The sequence below is a fragment of the Rhea americana genome, unplaced genomic scaffold (assembly GCF_003343005.1).
Source record: "Rhea americana isolate MKP2758 unplaced genomic scaffold, rheAme1 scaffold_3, whole genome shotgun sequence".
Classification (NCBI taxonomy): Eukaryota; Metazoa; Chordata; class Aves; order Rheiformes; family Rheidae; genus Rhea; species Rhea americana.
The window spans coordinates 4,824,857-4,852,307 of record NW_028186423.1 but is presented as its reverse complement, the minus strand read 5'-3'; the positions used below and the strand labels follow the sequence as shown (position 1 = coordinate 4,852,307).

At 33.6% G+C, this 27,451-nt stretch overlaps 1 protein-coding gene across 1 annotated transcript in view; it reads left to right on the top strand.

Moving 5' to 3' along the window:
• Positions 1–26,890, top strand: part of DIAPH3 (diaphanous related formin 3) — a 238,573-nt gene extending 211,683 nt beyond the window's left edge. The window contains exon 28 of the mRNA XM_085309483.1: positions 23,769–26,890. Coding sequence (XP_085165609.1) covers positions 23,769–24,028 — 260 coding nt within the window. The 3' untranslated portion in view covers positions 24,029–26,890. The remainder of the gene's footprint in view (positions 1–23,768) is intronic.
• The last annotated feature ends 561 nt before the right edge of the window (positions 26,891–27,451 follow it).

Here is a 27,451-nt window from a genome sequence, read left to right as displayed (position 1 = left end):
AGGTGATGTTTAAGCATTCAGTATATGAAAGTAAATGTCCATATCTTCTGCCTGTTACAGAATACTTTAGAAACTCATTTGCAGTGAATAATTTTGGCAAYAGACATAGAACTTAATCTAGCGCAAATTTGAGGACAAGCTTATTTCTTAACTCTAGGACGTTCATATGAACTTCTAAAGAAAGCTCTCTCTAATATTTCAGGTTGATTCCAGTGTGGATAGACACAAAACTTTAGCTTGCTTATATGCTAGAAGGAGGAAAAGAAAGAACTATCAAATGGCATAACTACCATATTCCTACCTCACTATCCTTAAAGAAAACGGAGATCTTACAGTTCTATGAACCTGTTGTTCAAGAAAAACCTCCTTTTCAAAATTCAAAAATCTTGGCAACTGCAGTTCATTTATAATATTATTCAACTTCCGTCATTTATGGTATTATTCAACTTCTGTGATATTCAAATACATGTATTTGTGAAATACTGTCAAATTTCTCTGTAATCATACACGTCTGTTTCTGTTAAATATGTACAAAATTCTACTCCTAGTGTTTAAATCCTTTGTATTATGTACGTTATTCAAAGTAAGTAATTTTAATTTCCACAAATCTCAAATCAGTCAGGTTTATTATGGTTTACTAATAATGACTCTCTTTAGAGCATGGTAACATGAAGCTTTTACAGAATTCTGTGTCGGTCTGCTATGTGCACTTCGACCTACTAGAGAAGAAATGCTTATGCTTTAACAAGTGTAGTATATTCTATTAAGTTGTCCTGACTTTTGTACTTAAACAATAAATCCAGCTTTCCAGAATTATGCTGGATGTTGTAACTCATTAAATGATCAGCCAATCCTGACATACAGTATCGTTTTCTATACTGGTAAGAACTCTGTTTTTCAGTTGCTACTACTTTCATTATGACTTCTATCCAAAGCGCGTGTCTCCTTTAGAGATGTATAGTTGATCTCTRAAATCTCTTTTCCTTTAGGATGAGTGGATGAGTTTTTTATTACTACTAAATTTCTGCTTTTTTGCCATTAGTATTTCCTCAAAATGTTAGCATTAATTTTAGGAACTTTCGTTGCCATTGTGCTAATTTGAAAGGCATGATCTACTACTCAGAATATAACATGTCTGTAACTGTATTTGTTTGAGTTTGTTCAAGTGTGTTGAAAGCAAAGCAATTCCAAGTTAGAAATCTCAGTTCAGTTTTAAGGAAAAAGGAACATTTGTGGGAAGAAAAACATGCTTCTTAAAATGTCTGAGGGATATAATGTGCATATTTACTTTCAGTGAGTTGCACATCATGAACCAGTTGGCACTGCAACATTGATATTGAAATATACTTCTGAATTTTTTTTTAACTATTTCATTTTTGTCAGAGCTTTMCTAAGTCATCAGACTGGAAATCATACAATTGCTGTGTTCAAGTACAGAGATGCACATATCTAATACTGCCTGTAGTTATATTTGTATAARTATAGATGTATGTATTTCTTAGTGAATAAAAAAGATGAAGTTATACAATCTTATTTTTACAATATTATAAAATCCAAGATATTTGTAAACATTCTCAAGTTGATAAGTCGCGTTTTGAAAGTTTCTAAAACTTCTTCTCRTATCAGTACGGAGATATGTGGAGTAGTGGAATCTCGGATGTATTATTACACCTTCTCCCAAGCCCTTTTGTTCAGTTTACAATACATAAATCTGCAATACTATATATGAATGTTTTTGTTTTATTTGTGTTTTTTTAACAGAGCAGCACCATTAACTTTGAAAACTTGTTGATAATGCTCTTGTGCATGGTAGCAATTGACAGACATATTACGTTAAATTATCCCATTTACCTCAAAAGCAGACAGGAGTAGATATAAGTCACATGCTTGAAGTTATAAGAGGTGATAAGAACATAAAGAACACAGAACTCTGCTTCATATTCTCTTGCTGTGGGATAACAAAGACAGAAAATTCAGACAACAGATGATACATTATCTTAGAATGTGAACCTGGTCTGGAATTTGTGATTACGACTGGGTCACGTCATCCCATTTCCATGTTGTAGAAGGAAACAAAGATTTTCCCACAGTTGTGCCGCAAATAGTCTGATCAACGTCAAAGGAAGTTTATAGATGCAGTTAGGTTGATACTAAATGTCCAGTGGGGCAATTCTCCTGGTTATATGACAGCAAAATGAATGTACTTTATCTGAGAAAGGACTACAAATTTTGTGAAACCTTCTGTCAAGAAAATTCTGKTTTGTGTAATAGAAACGCTTCATAAAAATACAAGTGTTTCTAAAAAGTTTTTGACTGAGAGCTTAAGAAAGATTTCATACTGTGGTCATCTATGATCATCTATGAGAGGGTCCTTGTCAAAAGGCTGGAGAGTCCATTTTGGACCTGTTATTTGCTAACCAGTGCTACCATATATGAGCAAACCTTGGGGTTCATGATAGTACAGTCCCTAAGCCTGTCTGTGCAACATAACAGAGAGACCTGATCTCCTGTTCCTTTGATAAGATTTGGTCCAGTTTTAATTTGGCCATAAAGAGGGACTCAAGATTTTTGTAATTAGACAATACCAGAGAACGATATGTTTTTTTATGTCTCTCTTCCCTTTCAGGACTGTAGGCTCCCTACTGTCTTCTTGATTTGTATGCTCACTGTCTTTAAAGGCAAATACCTTTCACTGTATGCAGGAAAAAGGAAAGATTTGCAAAGGCATATGAAATTGAAAACCACAGTGGAAAATATCAGACAATTTAAGAACTGGCACAAAAAGGCCTGCTGAGTGTATCTTTTTTTCCTGAGGTTAAATTTTCTACAGACTTCTGTCTCAGTTTGATCATCTTCCTTGCCTCAGGATATTCCCTTTCTCCTCTATTGCCCCACATTCAAAAAAGAACCCAAACTATATATATATATATATAAAAAAAAAGAAACTGAACTAAAACTCATCTGTTGGGGGAGAAGACCAGTCCCTCACTTTCAAGGCTCTGGCAGACTGGAACTATTAATCTTGATCAGGGAGAGGGCAACTGGGCTAGAAAATTTGTCAAGAAAGAGGATGAGAGTGAATGAAGAGTAAGGAGAGGAGAGAAAAAGGCTAGCTGGCTGGTGAAACTGAAACTCAGCACTAGATTTTCAGATAACGTGAAAATCAGTGTTGATGTTTTAAAAGACATTCACTGAATGAGGAACCCCCAAAATCTTTGGAAAATTATACAGTAAAAATTTTGTATGATAATTAAATAGTTGCATTTAGTCAAATTCTAAAGATAGAGAAAAAACATGGAACTCACAATGTTGAGAGTGTGGAAAAATTCAATATTCAATATTCAAATGTGTATGAGAACAGTTATGACGTATATCGTCTACAGAATGAAATGTTGAGAATCTTACCTATTTTTCATCAGAAAAGTATAGTAATGCAACTTGATTAGATTATTAAATATTTAACATTACTTTGAAGACTGTATTTGATAATTTAACATATTTAATCTATTTATAGAATACAGTTGTTCCTAAATGCTTAACCATTCTAACAGGTTCAATGTGATTCTTGCAGCAATTTTAGTAAAAATAAAACTATATACATTATGTTCTTTATACTTTTTTAAAAAGAGAATAGTATTACTAAGCATTGTCATACTCTTATAGATATTCCTGAAATATGTAATATTTAATGTTCTAATTTATTGAATTTGATTTTCCAATGCATTAGAATATWTTTAGTAAAAATAAAATGTTTCCTAAAAGTTTAGTTTCCAGGAAACTATATTTCTCAATATTATGTAGATATTCATCTTTTCCTAATCTAACCTTTCAGTCATAGGTAGGAATAGTTAGGAATAGCTTAACCATATTTTGAAGTGTTATGTGGCGAATGTGTTGTCGTAATACACAGAAGGAGACACTTCTTASTCCAGCTTCCTGCACAAAGGCAATACTGCGTAGACTAAAAAAGGCTAAATTTAATCCGAGCTAGTCTCCCAGGTAATATGCTTATTGAATCTTCTATAATTTTCACAAGTTATAAAACTCTCTTTTAAAATGTTGCTTTCTTTTCCATGTAGTTTTAGACAATYTTTTTAGATGTTTGACAATTTGAAAGCAGTGTTGTTTTTGCATTCTGTATCTGTATCTGCAACAAATGGTACAGAGTGGAAGCTCTATAGGAATGGTAAGCTTGAATGTAAGCAATATTTGTGGCATAGCTGTGAAGAGTGGTGGTATTTGAAGTAATCAGTGTTGTTAAATTACCTAACTTCTTTGGTCATGTTTCGTAAGTGACTACAAGTTAGGACAAAGTGATACTAAATAGCGTTTTGAAAAGGGCTACTAATTATCRGAAAAAGACATGCTTGTGCTGAAGAGCTTATAATATTTTCTAGTTATATTAGTTGATTAAAATACAAAAATAATATTGGAGCAGCAGGTTTTCCTCTTTTTCTCATCCCTGCTTGGGCAAAATTATCACCTATCTATCCCCTTTGAATATTATTTTGTTTAATTTGGTAGAGGGAGAAATTCCATTTGTAACAGCAATCAATACTGCAGTTTTAAACAATCAGTGATAGCTTACCAGTGWTGACTGTTCATGGTATATTTTAGAAGAACTCCAGGAGTACCCTCTCATGATTCTGTCGCTGTCTAAAAGCTATTCAGTCTTTACATACCAAGGTTTTGTTTACTCTTTATGGTGAAGAATCTGTAAGACTTATTGAGTAGCACTTAGTTTTAGTAGTTTTCCTTCATGTGAGTCAGTGTGAGTTACAGAATTTACCCTTTAAACCTTTTTGTTTTCAAAATGGAGAAGAAAAAAAGTTAATATTCAGGAAAGAAATATGATGAGTCACATGGAAGAAAAACGAGAAATAAAATGTTCTATGAGCTTTATTGTTCATAGAGCGTGGTTGCTATGCATTTATATCTTCTTGTTGATTGACTTTTTAAGTGAATTTTACTGTTCTGCATAGACCGATAATACTCTTCTGCATTAAATGTGTGGGTATTTTTCTGTCATGTTTGACTATTTAAGTTAGCTGATGTGATCAAATTTCACATTGGATGAAATTATGATGTTTGAATCTTCATGTCTAACAACCTATTTATTGAAAAATTATATGATCCAACTTAGTAGCTGTATGTCACTTAAAAGCTGTGTTTGAACCAGATAGCCTCAGAGGTCTCTGTATGAGAGATGTATACCTCTCTATTAAATCCAGTAGAATTAAAACATGTCAGTAAATTTGATTATTACTAGACAGGCAAATATCTTGATCACACATTTTTTTTTTTTTCATTTGGAAGGCACGTAAAAATGCATTTGTTCATTTCTTTTTCCTATTATTTTCCTATTTTTTATATAGAAAATTAGCATCTCCTTGATTAATATAAAAAAGATGTTTAATCTCCCATTCTAAGACACCAGACATTTCAGAGAAGTGCATAAGGATTTCGTAGGGCACCTGTCCTGCGCAGACTGTACCAAAGTCCTACGTAGTTTCATATCAGCAAGTGTCTTGGTATTCTTTTAGGGGAGGCTCTTCCCCCTTTCCCCCCCCCCCCCCCCCCCGGTTGACTTACTTTTCAGGGTAGTAAGCTAAGGTTTACATTCTTTGGACTTCTTTATGACTGTGATTTCATTGGTCTTTTGTCTTGTAAAGAAAAAAATATCCCTAGGTATCTCCCTTAAAACTCATTGGAAAGCTATTTATGCTCAACAAATCCAAATTCCATTTTGTGATATTTAAGTGGAGTGTGTACCTTAATGAAAAGCTGAACAATTCTGCAAGCTGTATGCTACTATGCTTTACCTGCTGACGATTCACTTTCATCTCTTCAACTGATCCTGAATTCAACTGCAAAATTTTGTAACTCATACCCATGTTTTGGCCCTCTATAGATTTTTCCTAAAATATATATTTTTGATACTTACAAGTTTATGTCTAACTTTGTTCCAGCAATAATTGGTATCTCAATTAATAAAAATGGAAAATGCTTTGAATTGATGGAATTAAACTTACCACAAATTGAGTAGCCTATCCTGTCACATTCAAATTGTAAAAACAAAAAAACAATGTTGAAAATTCAATTTAGCATTACAGAGATTACTGCAGTATAACAGCCCTTTATCTGTAATAGTGTATAAAAGCACTTCTAACAGTGCATCAATTTTCACAGCCATTTAGTAGATTAGAAAGCAATTGTAAACAGAGTAAAACCCACATTAACTCCTGTCAACAGCCTGCCTTTTTTTCAGTTATGGATTTGTTTGAAATAACGGTGAAGTCTAAAGTGATTGCATCAACATCACAGATTGTATTATAAATATGAATGAACCTATTGTAATGGACTGCATAGTAATATATGGCAGGCATTTGTCCTCCCCATCAAAGTAACAGCTTTTGTAAAGGAAGAATAGCTGTGACATAAGGGAACATGTCACTCCACAAGAAATTATTCCTCCCGTTGTGATACAGTAATTGCATCAAGCGACAGGTTTTTAAACTGCCCTAATTTTACATTATAGTAATGTACCATTAATAACTGTCTGGTATTTCTTCTAACTGAAATCAACTAAAAGTTGTATTTAAAAAATCACTTTTTTGAAATGAACAGTAGTTATTATACAATGTTATTGTTGGTTGCGCTAGTTGGGGGGAGCAAGTATATAAGATTTTGTTTACTTTGGGGAAATAATTCTTTCTTACGACTGCTTATAAGCAATACATGTGGTAAGGATGAAATGGATACTTTTATACTGAATAGAATGTCATCAGTTAGCCTAGTTGTAATTAGATTCAAATGATTTATGTCCAGAGATGGAAGTTTATCTTAAAAGAATTGAAGGTCCTCCATATAAAATATCATCTAAGGTACAGTTTCTCTTTGCATTTTTTCTATTTCTCTGGGGCATTATTTTTCACAACCATGTATCTAATTTTATTATACTATCACACTGTTTAGACTGTAGATATTTTCCAATGCCTGTTACTAAAAGGAGTACTAGTGAATATCTTTTTAATTGCTTCCATCTATTGTGTTATTTCCTTTTTTTGTCTTAAATAACGGTGTTTTCTCCCCTACTACTCATTTTGCTTTGTTAAAAAACTCTGACTACCAATAAAGTGTGATACAGCTACCACTGTCTTACTTGCAACAGTATGCATTCTACCACAAACCTGCGTTTCTGTTAAAAAAAAAAAAAAGTAATGCATTGAAGTGTATTACATTGAAGACCTTTTTCTTCAAATGAGGCCAAATTTAATGTTTCCTATTTATAGGAATAAAACCTGTTAATGAAATGAATAATAAAAATGATTAAAAAAATGATTTGCTGTAAATTGTAAGGATGAATAGTGAGATTATTTATATTCAATCTGCTATTATATTTTACAGTATTTTTTTGGAATATGAGAATTATTCAATGAAAAACATTTTTCATGATGACTTTAATAGCTAAAAAAAGRCTTTACAGTCATACTATATTGTCTTTGATAACCTGTTTGTAATGACACTATTTAACCCATGTATATTTACATCTCAAAGAATTTAGAATTCCAGGAGTGGTGATTTAACATTAGTGAATATTTTGTTTTACTCTGTAGTACTTGTATTTATATCAAGAAGTAGTAATTAAATGTATTTTTGAGAATAAAATACTTAACTGGTTTGCTGTATCTAGCTTTATATTACTTCAACCCAATGAAAATCTCATGCTTTAGTAATAATAAAGGTTATTTAATTAGGTTGTTAGCTGACTATCTCAGCTAATAAAGAGTAGCAATATGAAGCATTGATCAAAAATTATACTACAACTGCGAGACTTAAAAGATATTTTCACAGGTATGGAATTTCTTCATTTCTAGCTTTTCTCTGAGATGTTTTTCCAAACCTAGAAAATATGAGTGGTTGAGTGCTGTCTTAAACTGGAGCCAGCATCTTACTGTGTTGTAACTTCCTATTGTAAATGATCCCATTTAGTGGATTTCACATGTTTCCAAATCAAATAAGTCTGGATAAAATTTAAGTGCTGTTTTGAGCCCTAGATCTATATTCTCATCAATTTGGATACCATGTCTTTCCTTGTCCTTCTTTTCCCTATATACTATTAAGCAGCTGAAATAGATTTTCCAAAATCTTCTCATTCATCATAATTGCTCACATTAATTTTTCTAAGACATCATGTCATCTAAGACCAATACATATATAGTTATGAATACTTTATATAAATATACATAATTAACTCTATCTCCCAGTAAAATATTTATTTACCATTTTCTTTAACTATAAATAAATCTGTCTTAAAAACAAGTAAAGCTAGAAGTAAAAAAACAGTCAGTTGATACTGGAACTGGTGAAGGTCCTAGAATTAGGTGGTAAGTTGCACTTCCATTAAGACCTGATTTAGAATTAAACTCTCACACGGGAAACAGAGYGCAGCTGAAACAATTCTGTTGTTACTGAACTAACACACACAGTACTGTCTTTTCTTAACCACATTCGCTTCATCCTTAAAGCAGTGACAAGTCACTATTCTCCAAAAATAACAGAAATGCATACCAGTGGTGGTTTAGGTACATGCATATGAAAGTGCGTCTCTTATATTTAAGATATGTTTTAGCAGGACCTCTTCTGTGCGGAACAGATCATTCTTAGACGTGTGAAAGAATATGGAACTGTAGATAATTTGACAAGGGAAGTGACATTTCTTTTTTAATTCTGATAGACAGGAATCACTCAGATTTGTTTGTGAACTAAAGGTGGAATATAGTATAGAAGTCTGTTAAACATAGGGAAAAGTGAACAAGATTTACGTCCAGAGATGTGCAAAAACTGAGGCCTAAGTAGCTGCCTGTATTCATTTCATACCAAAGATAACCTTTTTTTTTAATTATTATTGCCTTTCTCATGGTGGAACTTTAACTTTTGTTAATGCTTTTCTTTATTAATGCTTTAGCTTGATGTTTTATGGAATAATTCAAATTTAACATCATATTTAGTACGTTTACAAGCGACAGGCAAATAAACTTTAATATATGCATAAAATATGATGATAAGATCCAATGAAAATTTTTTGTTTACCATGTGTTTTGAATGGCAATGAGTGTCTGTATGAATTAAAGCAGTGTTGAATAACAGGTGCTGCTATAGTTTGTCTCATTATATACTATTTTTACYTTTTTTTTTAACTTGCTGCATACTTTCCACAAGCACTGWTATAGGATTTTTTTTGATGATTAGTAAAATTTGCATGGGACTTAAATCACTTTTCCTTTAATTCCTTCATCTAGTAACCTAGGTCTCTTAATTAACAAGAATTCAAACACAAGCATCTGAGTAATAAATATCAAAAAATGTCAGAGTTGCTTGGTTATGCAAAGCATCACATTTATATCTTCATCCCTAAAGACTGCAAATAAATTCTGTGGTCCTCCACGGTGGTGAAATTCCAAAATTTGAAATTACATTGCTGATATTTAAAATTTTTGGTAGGCCTGGATTAAATCTAACTCAACTTCAATTTAAGTCAGTGATGATTTTYATGTGAGGCGTGTATTCCATTTATCAGTACAGAAGTAGGTATTATTTACTTCATAGGTCAATTTTAAACCCTAGACAATGTATCAAACTTGTCAGAAACTTGCAAAATTATAAAAAAAAAATTGGTATCACAAGTCTGTAAGAGATGGGAACCTAAATACTTTTAAGATCTATGCCTACCTAGAAAAACTGTTGCTGAACAGAAAGGTTTTTATAAAAGGAGAAATTCGTGCTAAATAATGACTTAATTTAATAATTGCTACTTTCCCTTCTATGGTTCGTGTTGGTATATTATATAAAAACCAGAGTTCTAGCTGTACATATCCAAACAATTCACAACAGCAAACAGAAAAGAATTTATTTCAATTCTATTCTTACTCAAATTTATTCTTTATCCAGAAAAAAAACACTGTGAAATTCTACAGCTTATATATCTATAAATGTTCATAATGTTCTATCAAGCTTTAGTAATGTTGAATCTGTGAGATCTTGCCCTGTTCTCCCTCCTTCATCTTCTCTCTGAGAGAAAAACTTGCAGTCTGTAAAATTTGCTGTCTACCATTTATGTAGGTTTTGTTTCAAGTCAAAAGTTGGAGCTTTCTGGATACAAAAGTTATAACCATTAAAAGTACTACACTACTTTTAGTTTTAGATGCCTAGAGTGCAGGCTTTTGCATCCAAGTTAGTCATCTTCAGCTGTTTTAGATACCTACATTAGGATGAGCTGAACCACACTCTAGAAGTGCTTGTTTCTCCTCATTGACTGTGGAGGGGGCCTAAGGCAATGAGTGCAAATTAATTTAGTCCAATGTATCTCACACTGGGATCAATGGTCTTTGGTCAGGCACAAGGACACAGAGGACTAAGCACGCTCCCTTGTTTCAAATAAGCCTAATCAATTTAATTTCATATAATATCGAAGAAAAGAGATGGTTTCGTTTCTCCAATTGCAGTACATAGGTATCTGTGGTCAATGAATTAAATTTGTTTCGTAATAGCCATTATAATAAGCCCAGCTATATTAGACTTCCCTCTGTTGGAAAGAATTTCTGTGAATGTTTTAGAGTATTCATTGCCACCAAAAAACTGTTTGTTATCTTAAAGAAATGGAAGGTGTGCTCACGCAAATGTAATCAAACTTTTGGCTTGTATACTCTTAGGTAATAATAAAGTTAAATTTACAAATTCACTTCAAATTATTGAAAATGTCCTSATTTTAAGCTTGAAGTGTGGTAAAACTCTGTGGTTATTAAGGAGCAATATTTTGAAATATTTTGAAATAAGGACACTAGATAAATTCTTGCTTGTARTAGTTTAATTCTTAGAGGTAGAGAATATTCCTTGTTTTTTTCTCCMTTATAAACTTCCTCATGTTTCTGAAACAAAAATACGTAAATATCTAGCCTAGTATTTTTTACTCCAAATTTTTTTACAGATTTCTTTGGAGTTTGCTGGATTGTCATTCTTTATGAATGTGTGCTAATGTTGTGAATCATACATGGAATTATTTTATAACACAAAACTGAAAATTAATTTTCTATAGGCTATTACTTTGGAATGAGTGTTTCTGTGTTTGAGATTTGCTTTTTAATAAATTTTACTTAGACCATAGTGAGTGCTGAATGTAAGCATATATTTCAATGGTATTTGGTTTTGTTCACAACATCAAAGCTATTTAGGTATAGTATTACTCTTTTGAAATGAGCACTAATGAAGATGCAAGAAAAAAATGAAAATATAACTATAGCATATTTAGCCTCRGTAACTTAATTGATGAGTTGGCAATGTTTTTAGAAAATGTATTCATTCTAGGAAGAAGTGTCATTAAGACAATTTCAATTATTATATGTACTATGCTTCCTAAAAGATGTTTTTAGCTTTTCTTTAGAATAGGATGAAAGAAAAAGAATTTTCTTTTTTTAGAATTGTGCGGTGATCATGAGACATGAGAGTGTGACATAAAGGCAACCAATGGACATCTTGGTCTACGTGAATTTGTGTATACATAATCAATATGCTGATCTTGTTCCAAAAATTCTTTTCTAGTGATCTCAGTTGTCTTGAATATTTAAAGGTTATCCACAAAACTAATTAGCTGCTTTGCTATATCTTTATAGAAATAGGGAGTAATGAAAAAAAAAAGGTGACATTTCTGAATTTACTCTTCTTCTGAGCAATCAAATAGTTTCCATCATAAAATATCTTGCTGCCAGAACTAGATTGCTTTGGTGAGTGTGTCTGCACTGAGTAGACATCTATAATCACTATAGTCGCAAACTCATAACCATCAATGATTCCATGCAGTCTGCAAAGCTCACGCAAAAAGCAGGATGAAGAGCACAGAAGTGAGGCTATATGAAGATAATTTCTTTCATAACAAGACTATCAATGGCTAGTTTAAAGACAGTTGTATGTATATAAGTGTGTCTGCATATGTGCATGCAAGAAGGATGTACAGAATACTTGGTGTGATTTGGGAGTGACCAGGAGCCATGTGCTTTGAGCTACAGCATAGGGTTATAGGGGGATGTGTGCCAATACAGACTGATGTAGCAAACAGTTGAACAAAAGCCTAGAGAGAGAGAAGYGGAAATGTGTTAGGCAAGTCTTAAATCTATAAAAATCTGTCGTGAAAGTCTTGAGAAAGWATTGGAAGTCTTAAAACAGTCATGTGAAATATAATACAGTTTTTATCAAATTTAGATATACAATGGCAACTACGTACAGAAACTTAGTTTACGGGTTTTGTGCTTTAATGTGTCATATTTTCAATAATATTTAGTTAAATGCCCAGAGTTATTGAAGAAATAAAAGTATTAGTGCTAATTCAGATTAACTTCAGCGGTCATAAACATCAATGGTCTTCAGTGTAAGCTGTTGTCCTCTGAGTTCTTGCGCTTCAAACATTTACCTTTAACATGAGAATGCATTTAACCATGCATGCTACAGAAGGGTAAGTTAAGCATGTATTTTTCTCTTCGTGACTGACTGGACTTGTGTGTTATTATTTTAATTACCCCTCAGGCAATTTTCTGATGTGTGATCATGTGCAGGTCAATGTTCTGCAAGTCCTTCAACATGACAGCTCACAGAATAATTATCCTGTCATCACACCTTGATTAATCATTGCGTCGTTTCTTGGGCTTTTTTTTCCTATTCACATTTGCTTAGCAACCAGATCACACATCTCATACTTATTATTCAAGTAATCACCCTCTGCAGCACATAGATGCATCAATTAAACCTTTACAATGAAGTATATTGTTCTGTGCAGAATCCTCAGGTGTCCGGAGGTAAAAATTGATTTTATATGGTTCAGACCTTCTTCAAATTGCTAACCTGTGTTTATATTAAACAAATAAGCACACTAACATTCTAAACAAAAAAAATAGATCTCAGGCAATAGGAAATGGATGATGAAATTATATTTTGTTCTTAAAGGGCTTAGTCTTTTTTTAAAAGATTAATCATTTTAAATGCAGCTCTCATGWCTTAGGGATGAGCATTTATTTTAAATAAGTTTTTTCAGATGCAAATCAATATTTTATCTGCTTTATTGACTCTCACCTATATTCTTTGTAAACATTTTCTGACTAATTTTCAGATTTGGGTAAATTTCACAGCAAATTATTACTGGAATGTGACTTGAGTACCCAGAAGCTGTCAAGATGGTTCAGTGATTTAATGTTGGCATCCTGCAGCTTTGACTGTAATCAGCAGATGCTCTGGCATTACCATAAATGTTTTCTTAACCGTCTCTGTCATAAAAAGGGAAGATTTTTCCTGTTTGGAGAGTGATGCYTCTGATTAAATTCAGCTTGGCTTCTTTTGCATAATTAATATACCATGATGATCTCTAACCTTTTGTTTTTACAGCACCTTTTGAACTAGGTACATTTTGAAGACTACTTTGTAAGTTAGGATAGACAAAGGAAAACCAGTCTATGTATCAGAATACTTTGTTTCATTGCCTTGGGAGCTCTGAACTGCTTTCTGCCTTCAGTTCTCAGTGCGTGTAAAAGTGAAAAATACTCCTTTTTCAGTCTTGGGGGGGGGGGTTGTTGATGGTGGTTCTCTGTTCTACTTTAAGCTTATCTCTAAGTGATATTACCCAAATTACGTATTCTAATGCATAGTGTCTTAAATTCTTTGAAATAGAAAAGAAGTCTTCTCTTATACAAGTTTAATTTTTGGTTAGCTGGGCTCTTCTGATATTTGGTTGTGGCTAAACAGTAATTTTGTGCAATCAATTAAGGAAAGAGGAAACTGGAAATATCACGCAGTTCTGACGTTTAAAGTAAAGCTTCACACAGTAAAGTGGCTACTAAGCCTAATCATTGTAATATAGGGCAATAAAGTTGGTCATTACTTGAAAAATGCATATCATTAATGATGTTAAACACTGCATTTTGAATTCACAATAGCACAATAACAGTTAATTAGTCATGACAATGTATCTAGAATTTGTACCAGATGATAATTCAATGATATTTGGAATATTTAAGTCAAGATTCAGTAAAAAAAATCTTTAAAAAATATTTTCTTGTGTACACTCTGTGAAGATCCTGGTCTGTCTTCAAAGTGACCTGTCACATTTGCATTTGAGGGTCCAACACAKCTATTGCTGGATCATATGCAGAACAGAAATTTTTATGTATCTCATCTCCTTCCACACAATAACAAGTCCCATTTACAATCCATCCCAAAGAGAGGAAATCGTTCTCTGAAAATACATAAAGAGAGAGAGAAAAAAGATCTGTCAAAACAATTTATATATAATCTTGAACTAGCAACAGATGAATCACTTTTCATATGTCTTTATTACCTAATATTCAGTTTTCTGTGAGGAACTTCTTAAAAAGGTACTGTATTTCCTGCTACACAGTTTCAGTCTACTTGATAGCATGCCATAAGTTGTCTGCAGCATTTTATCAGTGAATGGACCACAATAAATATGCTCGAAGGATGAAAGTTACATGAATTAAGATGATTCTTCTTCATCCCATCTCCTGTTTATTCATTAGGCAAACTTGGATGTCAGTTTAAAGAGTTTAGACTTCACAAACAGTCTTTGTGCTGTAGAGAAGCCCCCACACTATAAGGAAGCACAGCTATCTTTAAGCTGACATCAGTGTTGTGCAAATCTGTTTGTTTGTTTGTTTGTTTGTTTGGGTTTTTTTTAATCTACTTAGGATTTGGAGCTCTCCTTACATAAATACTTTTCTGGTTATTAATTCACCACACTCTCACCTGTCAGAGCAACAGCAGCATGCAGCGCTCTCTTTGCTCTGTTTGCCTCCAGAGACCTGTTTTTAAAAGAGCAGCCTGAGAGCCATATGCTGTTCTTGTAATCTTTGGGATAGTAGTGAATGACAGTGTACCTAACTCACTTTCAGCTCCAGTCCTTTATGCTTCTCCCAAAAATATTTGTAGGACTCTCTAGATTTCCCTTTCTCTTTWAAAAAAAACAAGTTGATTCATTAGGAAGAAAGTGCAACAGGTATTCAGAGATGTCACATCACTTTCTGATGATACAAAATATTTTGCACCACTTYCTGTAATAGAGCCTACCAGTACCTTGGTTCCCCATATAAGTCAAGGAATGGAAGTTTGGGCTAAAAATAGAGAATATAAATTGAAAGTTTTCAGTAGTTATCAGAATAGTTAGGATCTTTGTTTGTAAATCTTTAAAGCAAGGAATGATGGATAAAAATAATCTGGTGTTAAACTCTTAAGGCAATTAGTAGATGTAATTCTATATTCCTTTTTGCAAAATGTTTATTTATTTATAAATACTTAACAAACAACAGCATTTTTAGAACTGCAAGAAGTAGAATTACATAGCTTAGTATTTAGGAGGTTTGTTGTTTTGTTTGTTGATTTTTTAAATTTTTCATGGGCTTCCTACTGCGTTTCTTCCACAACATTTGGTAAAAGATAGACACAAATTTTGTGCTTCCTTTCCACTTTGGATATTTGCATCAGCATATTATTCATCATTACTCATTGCAGCTGCCAGTGGCTTTCCTTTGATGGCAGCAGCTTTATAAGTATTGCTTAAATTCTTTATCAAAATGTACCTTGAAAGCAGTATTCATCTATAGGTAGATACTGTGCAGACAGACTTGGAGACTAAATGTATCTACGGCTTAAAGGTATCAGTGGAAGTTTAGTGTGTGGGGTCTATGGGAATTATTGTCAGTCAAAGAGAGAGAGGATGACTTTAGACTACGGGTCTTGGTCTATTTTGATCGTAGATCACCATCTGATACAATCATCATTTTTGACTCTCAATTAACTCTAGACTGAAYTTGAAGTAGCAGGCTTCAGTTTGCCTGAGAAGAAAGTAAAAACACAAGTAATAAACTACATTTAAGGAATCTAAAATGATCTAAATATCTCTTGTCTTTAAAAAGAGGAAAAGTTGGTGTTAATTCTATTTTTACCTCTATTTGTAATTCCACAGACACCAAGGCTGCATAACATTTCTGGCCACTTCCAGAAGTCTTACTGCCACTGTGCATGCCTCAGCCATGTAGATAGTATCACAATTTATTTTTATTCTCTTCTTCCCAATGTAAATAAAGAGGGAATTAATTTGCTATTTATTAATATTTAAGTTATACCAATTTAGTTGTTTATTTTACATTAAGAGACCTGGACATTTAGTTAAATTTAAGAGTGATTCAAGCCACGTGCTCTAAAAATCAGTAATGACCACAAAGTATGTTTCCGTTTTGGAACATAGTTTCCTAGGAACTCCTGAATGAAACTTGGGAAAGAATACATAGGAAAAAGGCACAGAAGACGCACTGTAATTCAGAGGGGAACAGGGAATCAGCCTGTGGAGACCTTCAGAAGTCCCTTCCCTCAAGCTTGCGTGAATTCTCTCAGAGGTCTGMTAGACACTTGAAGGGGCAGGCACCTAACTTTAAAAGTAATCTTCGTACATACTGCCCAGCAGTTTGAGTGTTGTGAATAGCCTAACCRCACACTGTCCAGGTATAGACATCATCCAGCTAGCCATCACCAGCTTCTCTGTAAAGAAGGATGTATGAATCACATTCAGAGGTTAATGATAAATTCAGAGAGGGAAACAGGTATCATCAACTGACTAAATCTTTTTCCTTAGACTTTTGTCTATGATGTTCTCTTTTAATCCTGACAGACACCCAAGACTTTCATGTAAATTCCAGTAATTTTAAGTTGCATTTCTTGTAATGAAAGTCGTTGCCATATTAGAGATGAGAATATATTAGTTTGAACAGAGAAACTGGTCCCATTTCAACACAAATGCAAAGTATATCTGGAAATTATCGTAAAAAAATATAGAATGAAATGGTCAGCAAGACCTTTAAGTAGTCTTTGGAAAAGTGTAGGTAGGTAAGCGATTAAAAAAAATTTAAAGGTGTTATTTTTAGTGCCAGGTATAAAGGAGCTGGTGTGGCATAGTTGCTTTCTTCACAAATTAGTTTACTCACAGTTTGTAATTGATTTTCTTTGAAATTTAGTTCCTATAAATCCTCTATCCTTGCCTCACTTAGTGCTGACCTGCTCTCTTCTTTCTTTTGAAATGAGCAAAAACTTATATTCACTGGTTCTGAAAACTTAGTAAATCTCATCTAAATTTAACTTATGGATTACAGTGATTATTCCTTGCATTCCACAGCTTTTATACAAGAAAAGCAGCCACTATTAAATAAAACAAATACTATAAATGCTTTAAAAATCTTCCAAAATTCAGTAACACATTTCAGGGCTTCATTAATGTTGCTACTGTTGCCTAGTTTGGTTTAGTCAGGTGAGCATCTATAAGGARGTCTTAAGGAGTCAGAAACCACTAATCAAACAAACATCATCTGAGTACAGCTGACACTACTTCAGGTGTTGAGGCAGGGGCTGCAGGATATAACTGAAATAAGTCTTTGGAACCCAGTCCTTAAGATTTCAGGATCRCTCTTCAATCCTACTCTTGTCAGTCACAGAAATTGTTGAAAAAAAATATTAAACTAATAAAAAGTGGCAATAAAAAGTATTTTAAGTATTTTCCATTATACTATGCAGCAAGAAGATTTCCCATTTTTTATGAGTGATGTGATGTAATAGACATGGAGCTTCTAGCTATAGCAGTCTTTCTCATTACTTCTAAATTCTGCTTCTGGGTAGTAAGGTAGACTTTAGAGAAAGAGAATTAGGTTTTGTGTTCCAACACCAGTGCCAAGCTTTGGAAATGGATTTCACAAGGCTGACTTTGGGCTGTATATATTAAGGAAAGTTGGGTGCCCGAAGAAAATCATGGCTCACCAGGGTCCAGTACATTGAGTCTTAATGGGAATGCCAATTCAATGCAAAATGAACCCTTCATTTTCTACAGGAGAGGAAAACAAGAAATATCCATTTTCCTTTTGGCATTTCTCATARTAAAAAGCCAGAAGTTTGTAATCTGGAACTTCAAAATGACAATGAAAGATGCCATTTTTTTAACTAGAAAATAAAATAGGAAATGCTAAAAGATAGGTTGCATCTTGTTATCTCCAAACAAGCTACTTTAGAGCTGCAGCTAAATGCSTCTGCAGCTGGAATTCAGAGCCTCGGTCTTGTCTTGAATTTAAAAACACAGATTCTAAAAATGTCTGCCAGTAGTGATCATATCTCCAGCAAAGCACCAGGATTGCTTTATAGCTTGGTATATGCAAGGGAATCCATTAGAAATTGATCTGCTCATTAAGTTCTCAGGGGCTTCTCTTCATTTAGGTGGCGCGTATGGAAACAATGGGGGTATACACTGATCCACTGGCATGGCCTGTGGTATGCAGTCAAGGTCTAAATACGCTTGGAAAGCTAGCGTAGGAATGTGAATGATGGCAACATCAATGTAATGTGCGGAAGATCATCAACTCTTCCAGAAGCACATTRTCTTTTCCTGTGGTGTGGTCCTTGGAAATCAAGTGAACATTTCCCTGACATTCAGTTCCACACGTCAGGGCTTAGGAACCAAAGACAAGCTATGGCATCCTGCTGGGGAGCTGATGATGAGGATTATGGATAGGGCTGTTACTTTTCCAAGCTGCACCAGCTTGACGTGAGCACATGCTGCCAGAATATATTTCAGATACATCATGACCCATAATGGAGAAGTAATTTRAATTGTGGTAAGGGTGGTTTGTACGTGTGGGCTAAAGAAAATCTATTAGCATAGACATAGCTTCACAAATGCAATATTGCATGTGGAGCACAAACCAGAGGTACCAGAAATATTCCACTGGGGTTTTGAATAGTTTTCCTGATTAACTCTCAATAAAAGATGTAATGAGATCATAACTGCAATTATTCTTTCCTATGTTGTGATTTTATCAAGCCCTACATTGAGACATATGACCATAATACAAGCATATGGTGCCATGTAAAGTACTATTTTCCTTCTTGTTTTTGTAACTTTATTTTTCAATCAATGTACAAGTATTTACATAAAAAGTAAATATGTCCTTAATATCAAGACTTTTATTGAGAAACTATGCGATGAGATAAAGCTTTTCAAAGTACTGTTTTATTTTAAATATTTATTAGTGGCTTTAAAAAAAATCCATATCTCTGCTTCACTAAGTCGCTTACAATCATTTTTGTTCACTCTTAAATGTGATATATAGCAGCATTAAGCAGGATTTTAAAATCTCCAACTGATTGTATTTTGTTTCCTCAGGTTAACAGCAGGCAGGTCTCACATTACTGACTCTTTTGTTCACATATTATTGGACAATTTCCCTTTTCTGAATATAAAGTATATAGCCTTTAATAGATTATAAGCATACTATTATAAGTTATTTTATGCTAGGACACCATTTAAACTAAGGAAGGCTATTAAGCATAATTTCTGTCAACCAAATTTCCTGAGCATTGCTGTTAATCAAAATAATTTTAAAAATCTTGTATCTAGATAATAGCTATTTGGCTCTAGGTTATGTGAATATGATTTTGACATGTTTTTGATTAACAGCAGTGCTCAGGAATTTCATATCTAGGAAAACTAAATTTTAATAGGTCTGGAGATGTCAAGGACCCACAACAGTTAGGTATGGAACAAGGGGAAGAAAAAGATTTAAGTATCATGGAATCTGGACACTGAAGCTTTAGTACTATAAAATGGGATCTCTGCGTAACCATTGCCTAGAAGCATTCAGCACTGATAAAGTCAAAACTAGTATGGGTAAATATTTTATCACTCCTGCCTGCCTTTAGGAACCTTTACTGTGAATTCAGTTTTTCTGCCTTTTTTTTTTTTTCTAATTTGCAGAAGTAGGGATTGTTGTGATGCAGGTGAATGACAACTTTTGATTGTTGTTAATATTAATAAAAGTGACCAAACATTAGAAACTTCAGTTTTCTGCAAAACAGGGTATATCTTTATCCAATGATTTTAATGCCTTTTTGATTTTTTGACTTACTACTACCTGAAAGTAGGTTTTCCTACACTAGACGGACAAATACCAGACAAATCTCAGAAATGTAAATTCTCCTCTTAACAAGACCTTCTGTAAATGTTCCTTTATAAAGATAGTTTTCTTTTAACATTTCATAATTTTATTAAGTTCTTTAAAAGTGCATTTGAACTGAAGTGTGTACGTGTATAAATACATGTATTTTACTCTGCATTTTTTTTTCAAAAATAGTTACTGACAAAAGCACAAACTAAATGAATTTCCATGATGAAATATGCTGATGAAATGATCACAGAAAAGCTTTATAGGACTTTTTAGGAAAAGTCTGTTACTATCTGTCTGGCTTTTGGAGTTTCTATGTGTATCCTTGTTCTAGAAATGTTGGATTAAAATGGTGGCTCGATGTCACTAAGCCATCTCCCTGCTGTTGCAAGCAACCATATCAAATATTCTTTTCAGAAATAGATCAAATTCCTTCTTGTAACTAGTTATGTTTTTTTGCTTACTTCTACTATTATAGGCATTCCATTCCATTCCATTATAATAGTTCTATTATAATGGTTAGAAATACTTTATTTTTTAACAAATTTATTAATACCAATGTATCCTTTTGTCAGTTAATCTCAACTTGGTGTTATTTCTGAAAATAAGTAGCCCTATTCCTCCTACCCTTTGTTACACTAAAGAAGTCTAATTCTTCTGTCCTGATCAGTGAGGTGCTAAGCTGCAGCAACTTGAAGCCTCATGGTTTTTAATTCATATGTGATGTGATGTACGCTTGCTTTTTTAAACTACCATTTCAACAGACTGAAAATGCACTTTTTCAATTTTAACACTATAGCCTAGCTTTGGAGGAAGGTGCAGCAACAATTCAAAGAAATGCTTGTGGAATGGGTGAGGTACCAAATCGCCAAAGTATGAAAGCTTTAAAGGAATGCGTGAAGCAGTACAGTGTGTGTGAGTGTTTGGAGTTAACAAAACATCATTCTTGTTTTATTTTAAAAAGTAGCAAGGTATTTCTGAGAAAATAGTGAGAATTTCTCCTTTCAAACTTCTTAGTACCTAACCAACTTTAAATTTTGACTTAAATGGAAGCAATCCTTCAGTGTGGCTTTTTGGATGCAAAGACTACCACCAGAGGTATATAGACCTCAAGTGCTACAGCATTTAATTCCCTTAGATTCATATTTACTAAAATGAAATCTAGGACTCTGAGTAAGGTATGTGTGCTTTCTAAATAGTGCCAGGCAAAGTTCTGTGTTTCTGAGTGGGATTCACAACAGCTAACTTCGAAGCACGGAATTGCCTACAGACAAACCTGGACACACAGCAACACTATATGGCAAACTTCCTCCTGATTGAAAGAATATAGGGTAAAGATGCTGCCTGGTTTAGGAAGCAGCTGAAATCACAGCTTTGAGATGATAATACTGGATTTAGATAAAATATGTGTGTCCAAATCTTTTTTAGGAATTGACATTGACGGCTTAGTATTTTTTTGTATCATGGCTGAGAGCAAAGTATTCTCATTTCTTAGGAAGTGCACTAACTGCTAGACTACAGAATCATATATTATGGACATACCACTTTTTCACTTTTCCAGTGAATCATGACTTCTCTGCTGTACAGTGTGTACAACAGTTGAAGTGAGGACTGCTCGCATTAAGCAGCTGGTGATTAAGGCTCTTTCCCATTCACACTGCCTGTTATGGCAGGACTTCTCAGATAGAAGGAAAAGACTCTAGTCTTAAGCTGAATTCTCTATTCATATGCTATACCTAGAAAGTCATGACTACCAGCGCCATTGCTGTAGTTTTAAGGGGAAAGAAAGAGAAAGCCATACTCAACTTCACTCAGTTACTACCTTCAAAAATAAATTCYGGACTGTAGATGAAAAGCTATGAGAGACATCTTTCTGCGATGCTAAATCAGTTGCTAACTTTCAAAGAAAATCTACCCCAATATTTACTATTTCTTAATAGCTTCCTTTGAAGTAGATCCCTGCTTAGACTTTTTGCTGTTCTAAATCTCACTCTAAAGACATCTAACTCTGCCCCTTGTGCAATGTGAGAAACTGAGGAACATATTGCGGCCTCAATGCATAAATGTTAACTGCAACTGTTCTTCAGCCTAGTTCATCATACTTAATCCTCATGCATGCCTATTTTGGGGTGAAGACTCCTTTGAATTGCAAAGTAATTAGAATTTGGGTTTCAGTATGCTTGAGGAACGTATGCCTGGAAAGGATATGTTCAGTACCTAATTCCCTTTGCCTTTTTTAAAGTCCAACATCTATACTTTGATTATAAATCTTTTTATGCTTAAAAATATATGGATTTTCGGGAGACTAAGTATTTTTCTGATTAACCCTACACTGTCTTCAACTGAATATAAATAAAAAAGGCTAAGGAACAGCTGGTATTTTGTATGTTGATTCAGTTAGTATATCTTTTTATCAGCCTACAAATATGTGTTCAAAATAAGTAAACATTTTAAATTGAATAATATATTTAAGACTGTACATACACAGTTATTTTACTAAAATATGATGGATTTATTTTGTGTAATTATAAAGATGTGTTCATCCTCCATCTTTGGCCTTATGTGATTCAGGAAAAATGAAATGTGTGTTGCTTCATCTTCAGTGTTATTTTCCATAGTATAAAATAGAAATTATGTTTTTCAACTAAGTGAAAAATTCACCTCTTCCTAGATTTTAATTAAGAATTGTTTACCTGATTTAGAAGATGATAGAAAGGAGATATTTATTTTCCTCCAATTGCTGAAAGGTGATCATACTTCTAAAATTTGCTGAGATTGTCCAAGAAACTGTGTAAAATCCTCATCCATCACTGTGAGCCCCTGGTCAGGGAATGACAGTGCAGTAAATATCTTCAGCAGCTGCCTTTTAATGTACAAGCTGTTTTCAGTAGGAATTTTCAGCGCTCACATAAAACACACTGTCATGAGTGACTGCCTGTGCTCCAAAGTCATTACTATTGGGATGATGGAACATCTTTCAACGAATAACCAAAAAACTTTAAATGTCATGTCAAGTTTGTTGAAGCCATTTTCAAGCCTTGTTCAAGGTTACATGAATATTGAGTATGGCTGTTTTTAAGAAGTTGGAGGTGTAGGAGAGGGATTACTCAGATACTGGTATAGAAAACAATCACTTGATTTAAGGAAAAAAAAATCTATCTGTTACTATATGTCAATCCAGCAAAGCTCCTGAATCTTAAACTGGTCCCATTTCTTGTGACAGTCAAGATCAGTAATGTTTAGCAAAAAGTAGCACCAGTTATGCAGCTTTTTAATAGTTAGCTGCTTAAAAGATCATAAAGGAAAGAAAAATTATCATTATGGATAATTAAATTGAAATAGATTTTTTTATGAATTTAAAAATTTGGTCAATTACAAAACATGTAGGAAATATAATTATCTACATACAATTTTGGAAGCCACTGTGAAATATTGAGTGCATTTCTCGTTGACTCCAGCGTGCAGGGAAGATCTTGGCAGCATCTATCCCTGATTTTGTGGGAAATATATGCTAATTTAATAAAGGCCAGTAAACTCTGTATCATTTCCAATGGGCCAAGCCCACTGCTTCTGAAGTCTGAAGTATTTTTTTCCTGCCTCCCTGGCAATTATTCCTCTTTCTAGTACTTCATCTGCGTGTAAAATTTGGTCTGATCAAGATGTGTTTTCACATTAAAATATTCAATTTCAGTATGTTGTGATTGTGAAGTGAGGCTTGTTTTGTTTTATCTTCCACAGAGAACCAGAAAGCACAACTAGAGAAGTCATGTTCACATCACAATATCAGTTTAAACTCAACAAAAAGCCCAGTCACCAAAGAGATTTCTTACGACATGGAAACAAATTCTTCTACAGCATGGAGCAAGGCTGCTGGGAGAAGAGAAGGCTGTAACGGAGAAGGCAACAAAGAAAAGAAAACAGAGCGTATTGGGTCTCCTTCTAAGGGAGAAGCCATTCCAGAAGTAGAAGCTCTCTTGGCAAGACTGCGAGCACTGTAGGCTAATCATATAAAAGATTAAATCAAAATATGCTGTAATAGCTTGCATCTTGTAAAGATACTCTAATTTTCCATTACTGACATTACACATTTTTGAGTTCCCAATATGTGAATACTCCACTCCTAAATTGTTCAAAGTGACACTACAATATTGCTTCATTGTAAGCAGATTTTTATGTTTTTACCTATTGAGCGTGCAAAAAATATTAGAAGAAACAGATACTAAATTATTTCAAGGCAGAATCCTTTTAGTGGACACACTGCTGACCACAGTGTTTTGAGAGCTTCTCAAAATAGAAGTAAAATACCTTCTAAATATTGTTAAATCATCATGCCTGGGAATCAGGGTCAATAAATAACAGGAAAAGTACTATATTTTGTACTACAGTTTTTATGCTGAAGTGATTTTAGCACCTAAGAAGTATCATTATAGCATTCTTTGCAATTATAATGATGGGAAATGTATATCATATAAATTTCTCAGTTGTGTTCCAGTTTGCGTTCACTGAAGAGCACCAAAGCTTGCTGAATTACATATGCATTTACAAAATGGAAATCTATGGGCAGTAAACAAGAAATCTATGCAAAGAATATACTTTATGTATGATTAATATATCACTGCTGCTAAGTTTAGCTATATCAAAATAATATATACAGTTTCTGTGAATGCAATGCTTTGCTATTGTGTCCATAGCAGAAGAAAAATCTTTCTTCAAAGTATTTACCAATGTAATCTTTTAACTTTCCACATGTGAGTTAATATGTTTCTGTAAAAGGAACATATAATGGAAAAGATTTTTGCAATTGGGTTTTCACAACCTTATTTTCCAGTAGCCTGTAAAGTCTTATTTGCTGGCACAATAGGAATCTTGCACATAATTGCATCTCTTTTATCGCACTGTCATTGTACATTGTAACATGTTCGCTATCATATTTATTAATTGCACATCATAAAGATTGCTAGCTATATTATCAAGTAGGAATCTACTAGTAGTATCTTTGCTCCATTATTTAAAGCTTCCTTATAATAAGAGTGTATTAGTTATCTAATATCTTTTTCCAAATTACTCTATTTTTCTTTACAAAATCCTGAAAAATATGTCTTTCAATAAGAGGCAGTTACATGAAACCAGTGTTTCAATGCTTCAGTGCTTTTTATATCCTTGTTTAAGTTGCCTTCTTACTTCCTGCACTAAACATTAATAAAGTTAATTAGAACTCTGAAAGTGGGCCTGTCTATAAACACTGCATGGGGTGTTTTTCAGCCATCATGGGAATCAATCTCGTGTTTCTGAGGCTGTTGTAACTCTCTAATTACACTTCCTGCTTTGGCTTAGAAAAAATGTCAGCTATAAACAGAAGTCAGATATGTAAAGATGCAGAGAAATCCTATCAGGTGGTCATCTCTTCAGCCCTACTTGCAAGCATTGGCCAAAGTTATACAAGGCTGCCTTTGGTAGCTCAAAATAGCGCAGCGTTGGGGTTTAATGCATCTTTAATGGATGAGTAGCAAGTGCTGGTCTGCATAGTATAGTAGAGTATGARTCACACTGGAATTGACAATTTCCTGAACAATTACTACAGTAAATTGTATGCAATAATTGTATGTAATACAACTATTATTAAAGCTCTTTTATACCATGACTGTCAAGACTTAGTACCCCCATTTACGAGGTACAGTACAAATTACAATCTGCAAAGTACATTACATTTGACTAACTAAAATAGTATCTGAAACACAAAGAAAATGTATAGTAAAGAAAAAAAATATTAACCATCTAGTGGATGTCTTTAATTGCTAAGAGGTGCTAAAAAAAAAAAAAAAGAAAAAGGGGGGGGTTGGGAGTGGTGAACTGTCTGAAATAATAATACAGTGACCTATTAAATGAATGTGGAAGAACAAATTCATTGTTCTGAAAACAGTAAGTTTGTTCATTTGAATTAGTGGCTAGTAGTCCACAACAGAAAACTGACAGTTCAGGACACTACTGTGTAGTTTATTCAAGAAAATAAAATTTACAAAACTGTTCTAGAATTTGCAATGAGCAGAGAGCTTCTAGCAGCCTAGCATATTTTATTTTTAAATAAGTATTTATACTTAAAATTACAGATTTTAAGCCACCTTTTTACAGTTTGAGAAGCTTTTAGAAGTGTGTTCCAATGCTTTTAGTCCTGCTTAGACATTGTGTTTCTGAACTAATCTTTTCAAGCAGCCATCATATTAATTCTTGGTTTCTTTTGAATAACTGTAATAATAAYAATAAAGAAAAAGCTATACAACTTCTTAGAATCCATTCAAATACCGTATGTAATTGTTTTCCCTTCAATATTTCTTCGTACAGTCATAATTTGACTGATTCAGAGTTGTCCAGTTGAAGTACACAGTAGGTTTTCTCTCTACATTTTATCTTTCTCTAATAATTTTTCCTTATAACCAAACAAAATGCAGAATGCAGAGGACATTTTTAATGGGAAAAATACTTATATTGCCTTATAAGTTCAGATAAAAATAAATTTGAAAATATTGTGTCTGCATTCTGTTTCTGTATGTTTATGTTATATTAAGGTATAACCCTCAGCATCTAAATTACATGGAATAAATTGTATGGGATCCTAGTTTTATTTCAGTTTTTAAGAATTAAAGAACACTTTTAATGCTGTGTGCTAGTTATGTTTAGTAAGACATTTTTACTGATTATCAAGGCTATCACTTGAACTATAGGATTGAACTCAGTACCACTTGTGCTAGCTATTGAAGAAGGTTTCACAGACAGTAGAACCCCTCTGTTTCTATAATAGCACACTTGAAAATTAAATCCTTATGAAAAGAACTTTCTGCTTTATTCAAACATGACTGTTCAAATAAAGGCGTTTTAAATAAGATAATATTGTGAGGTGCATTCCACTGCTCATTCTTTGCTTGAGCAGCTCATACAAGACACAAATACCAACAGCTTTTCGTCTCAGCACAGTTGTAAAGGTCTAATGCTTTTGATTCTTCGCATTCATTTTGGATGACTCTTCATTTCACTCAGTAAAAGAATTTTGATTACTACATCAATTTTTAGTTAATATATACCATATTATTCATGGCAGTGGTCTGAATTCCTATGTACCAAATTGTACTGTTTTGACCTTATCAAGATATTTATGTTTGCTCTCAGTCTCCTGAAGCTACGCGCAACCAGGCTTGACATCCAGCTTATGGACCGTAAGTAATATACTAGACCATGTGAACCCAATAGGAAAAATGATGGTAGCAAAATTATTACAGAATAGCATACCAGCTGCTTAACAGCATAACATCGGAGGCAATGGTTGCCATGAGATGTGAAGGTCTTCGGAACCAGCTGCACTATGAAAAGAGCAGGGACCAGCAACCTGAAAGAATTTTAATTACTCTTAGGTCCCCCTTACTGATGGC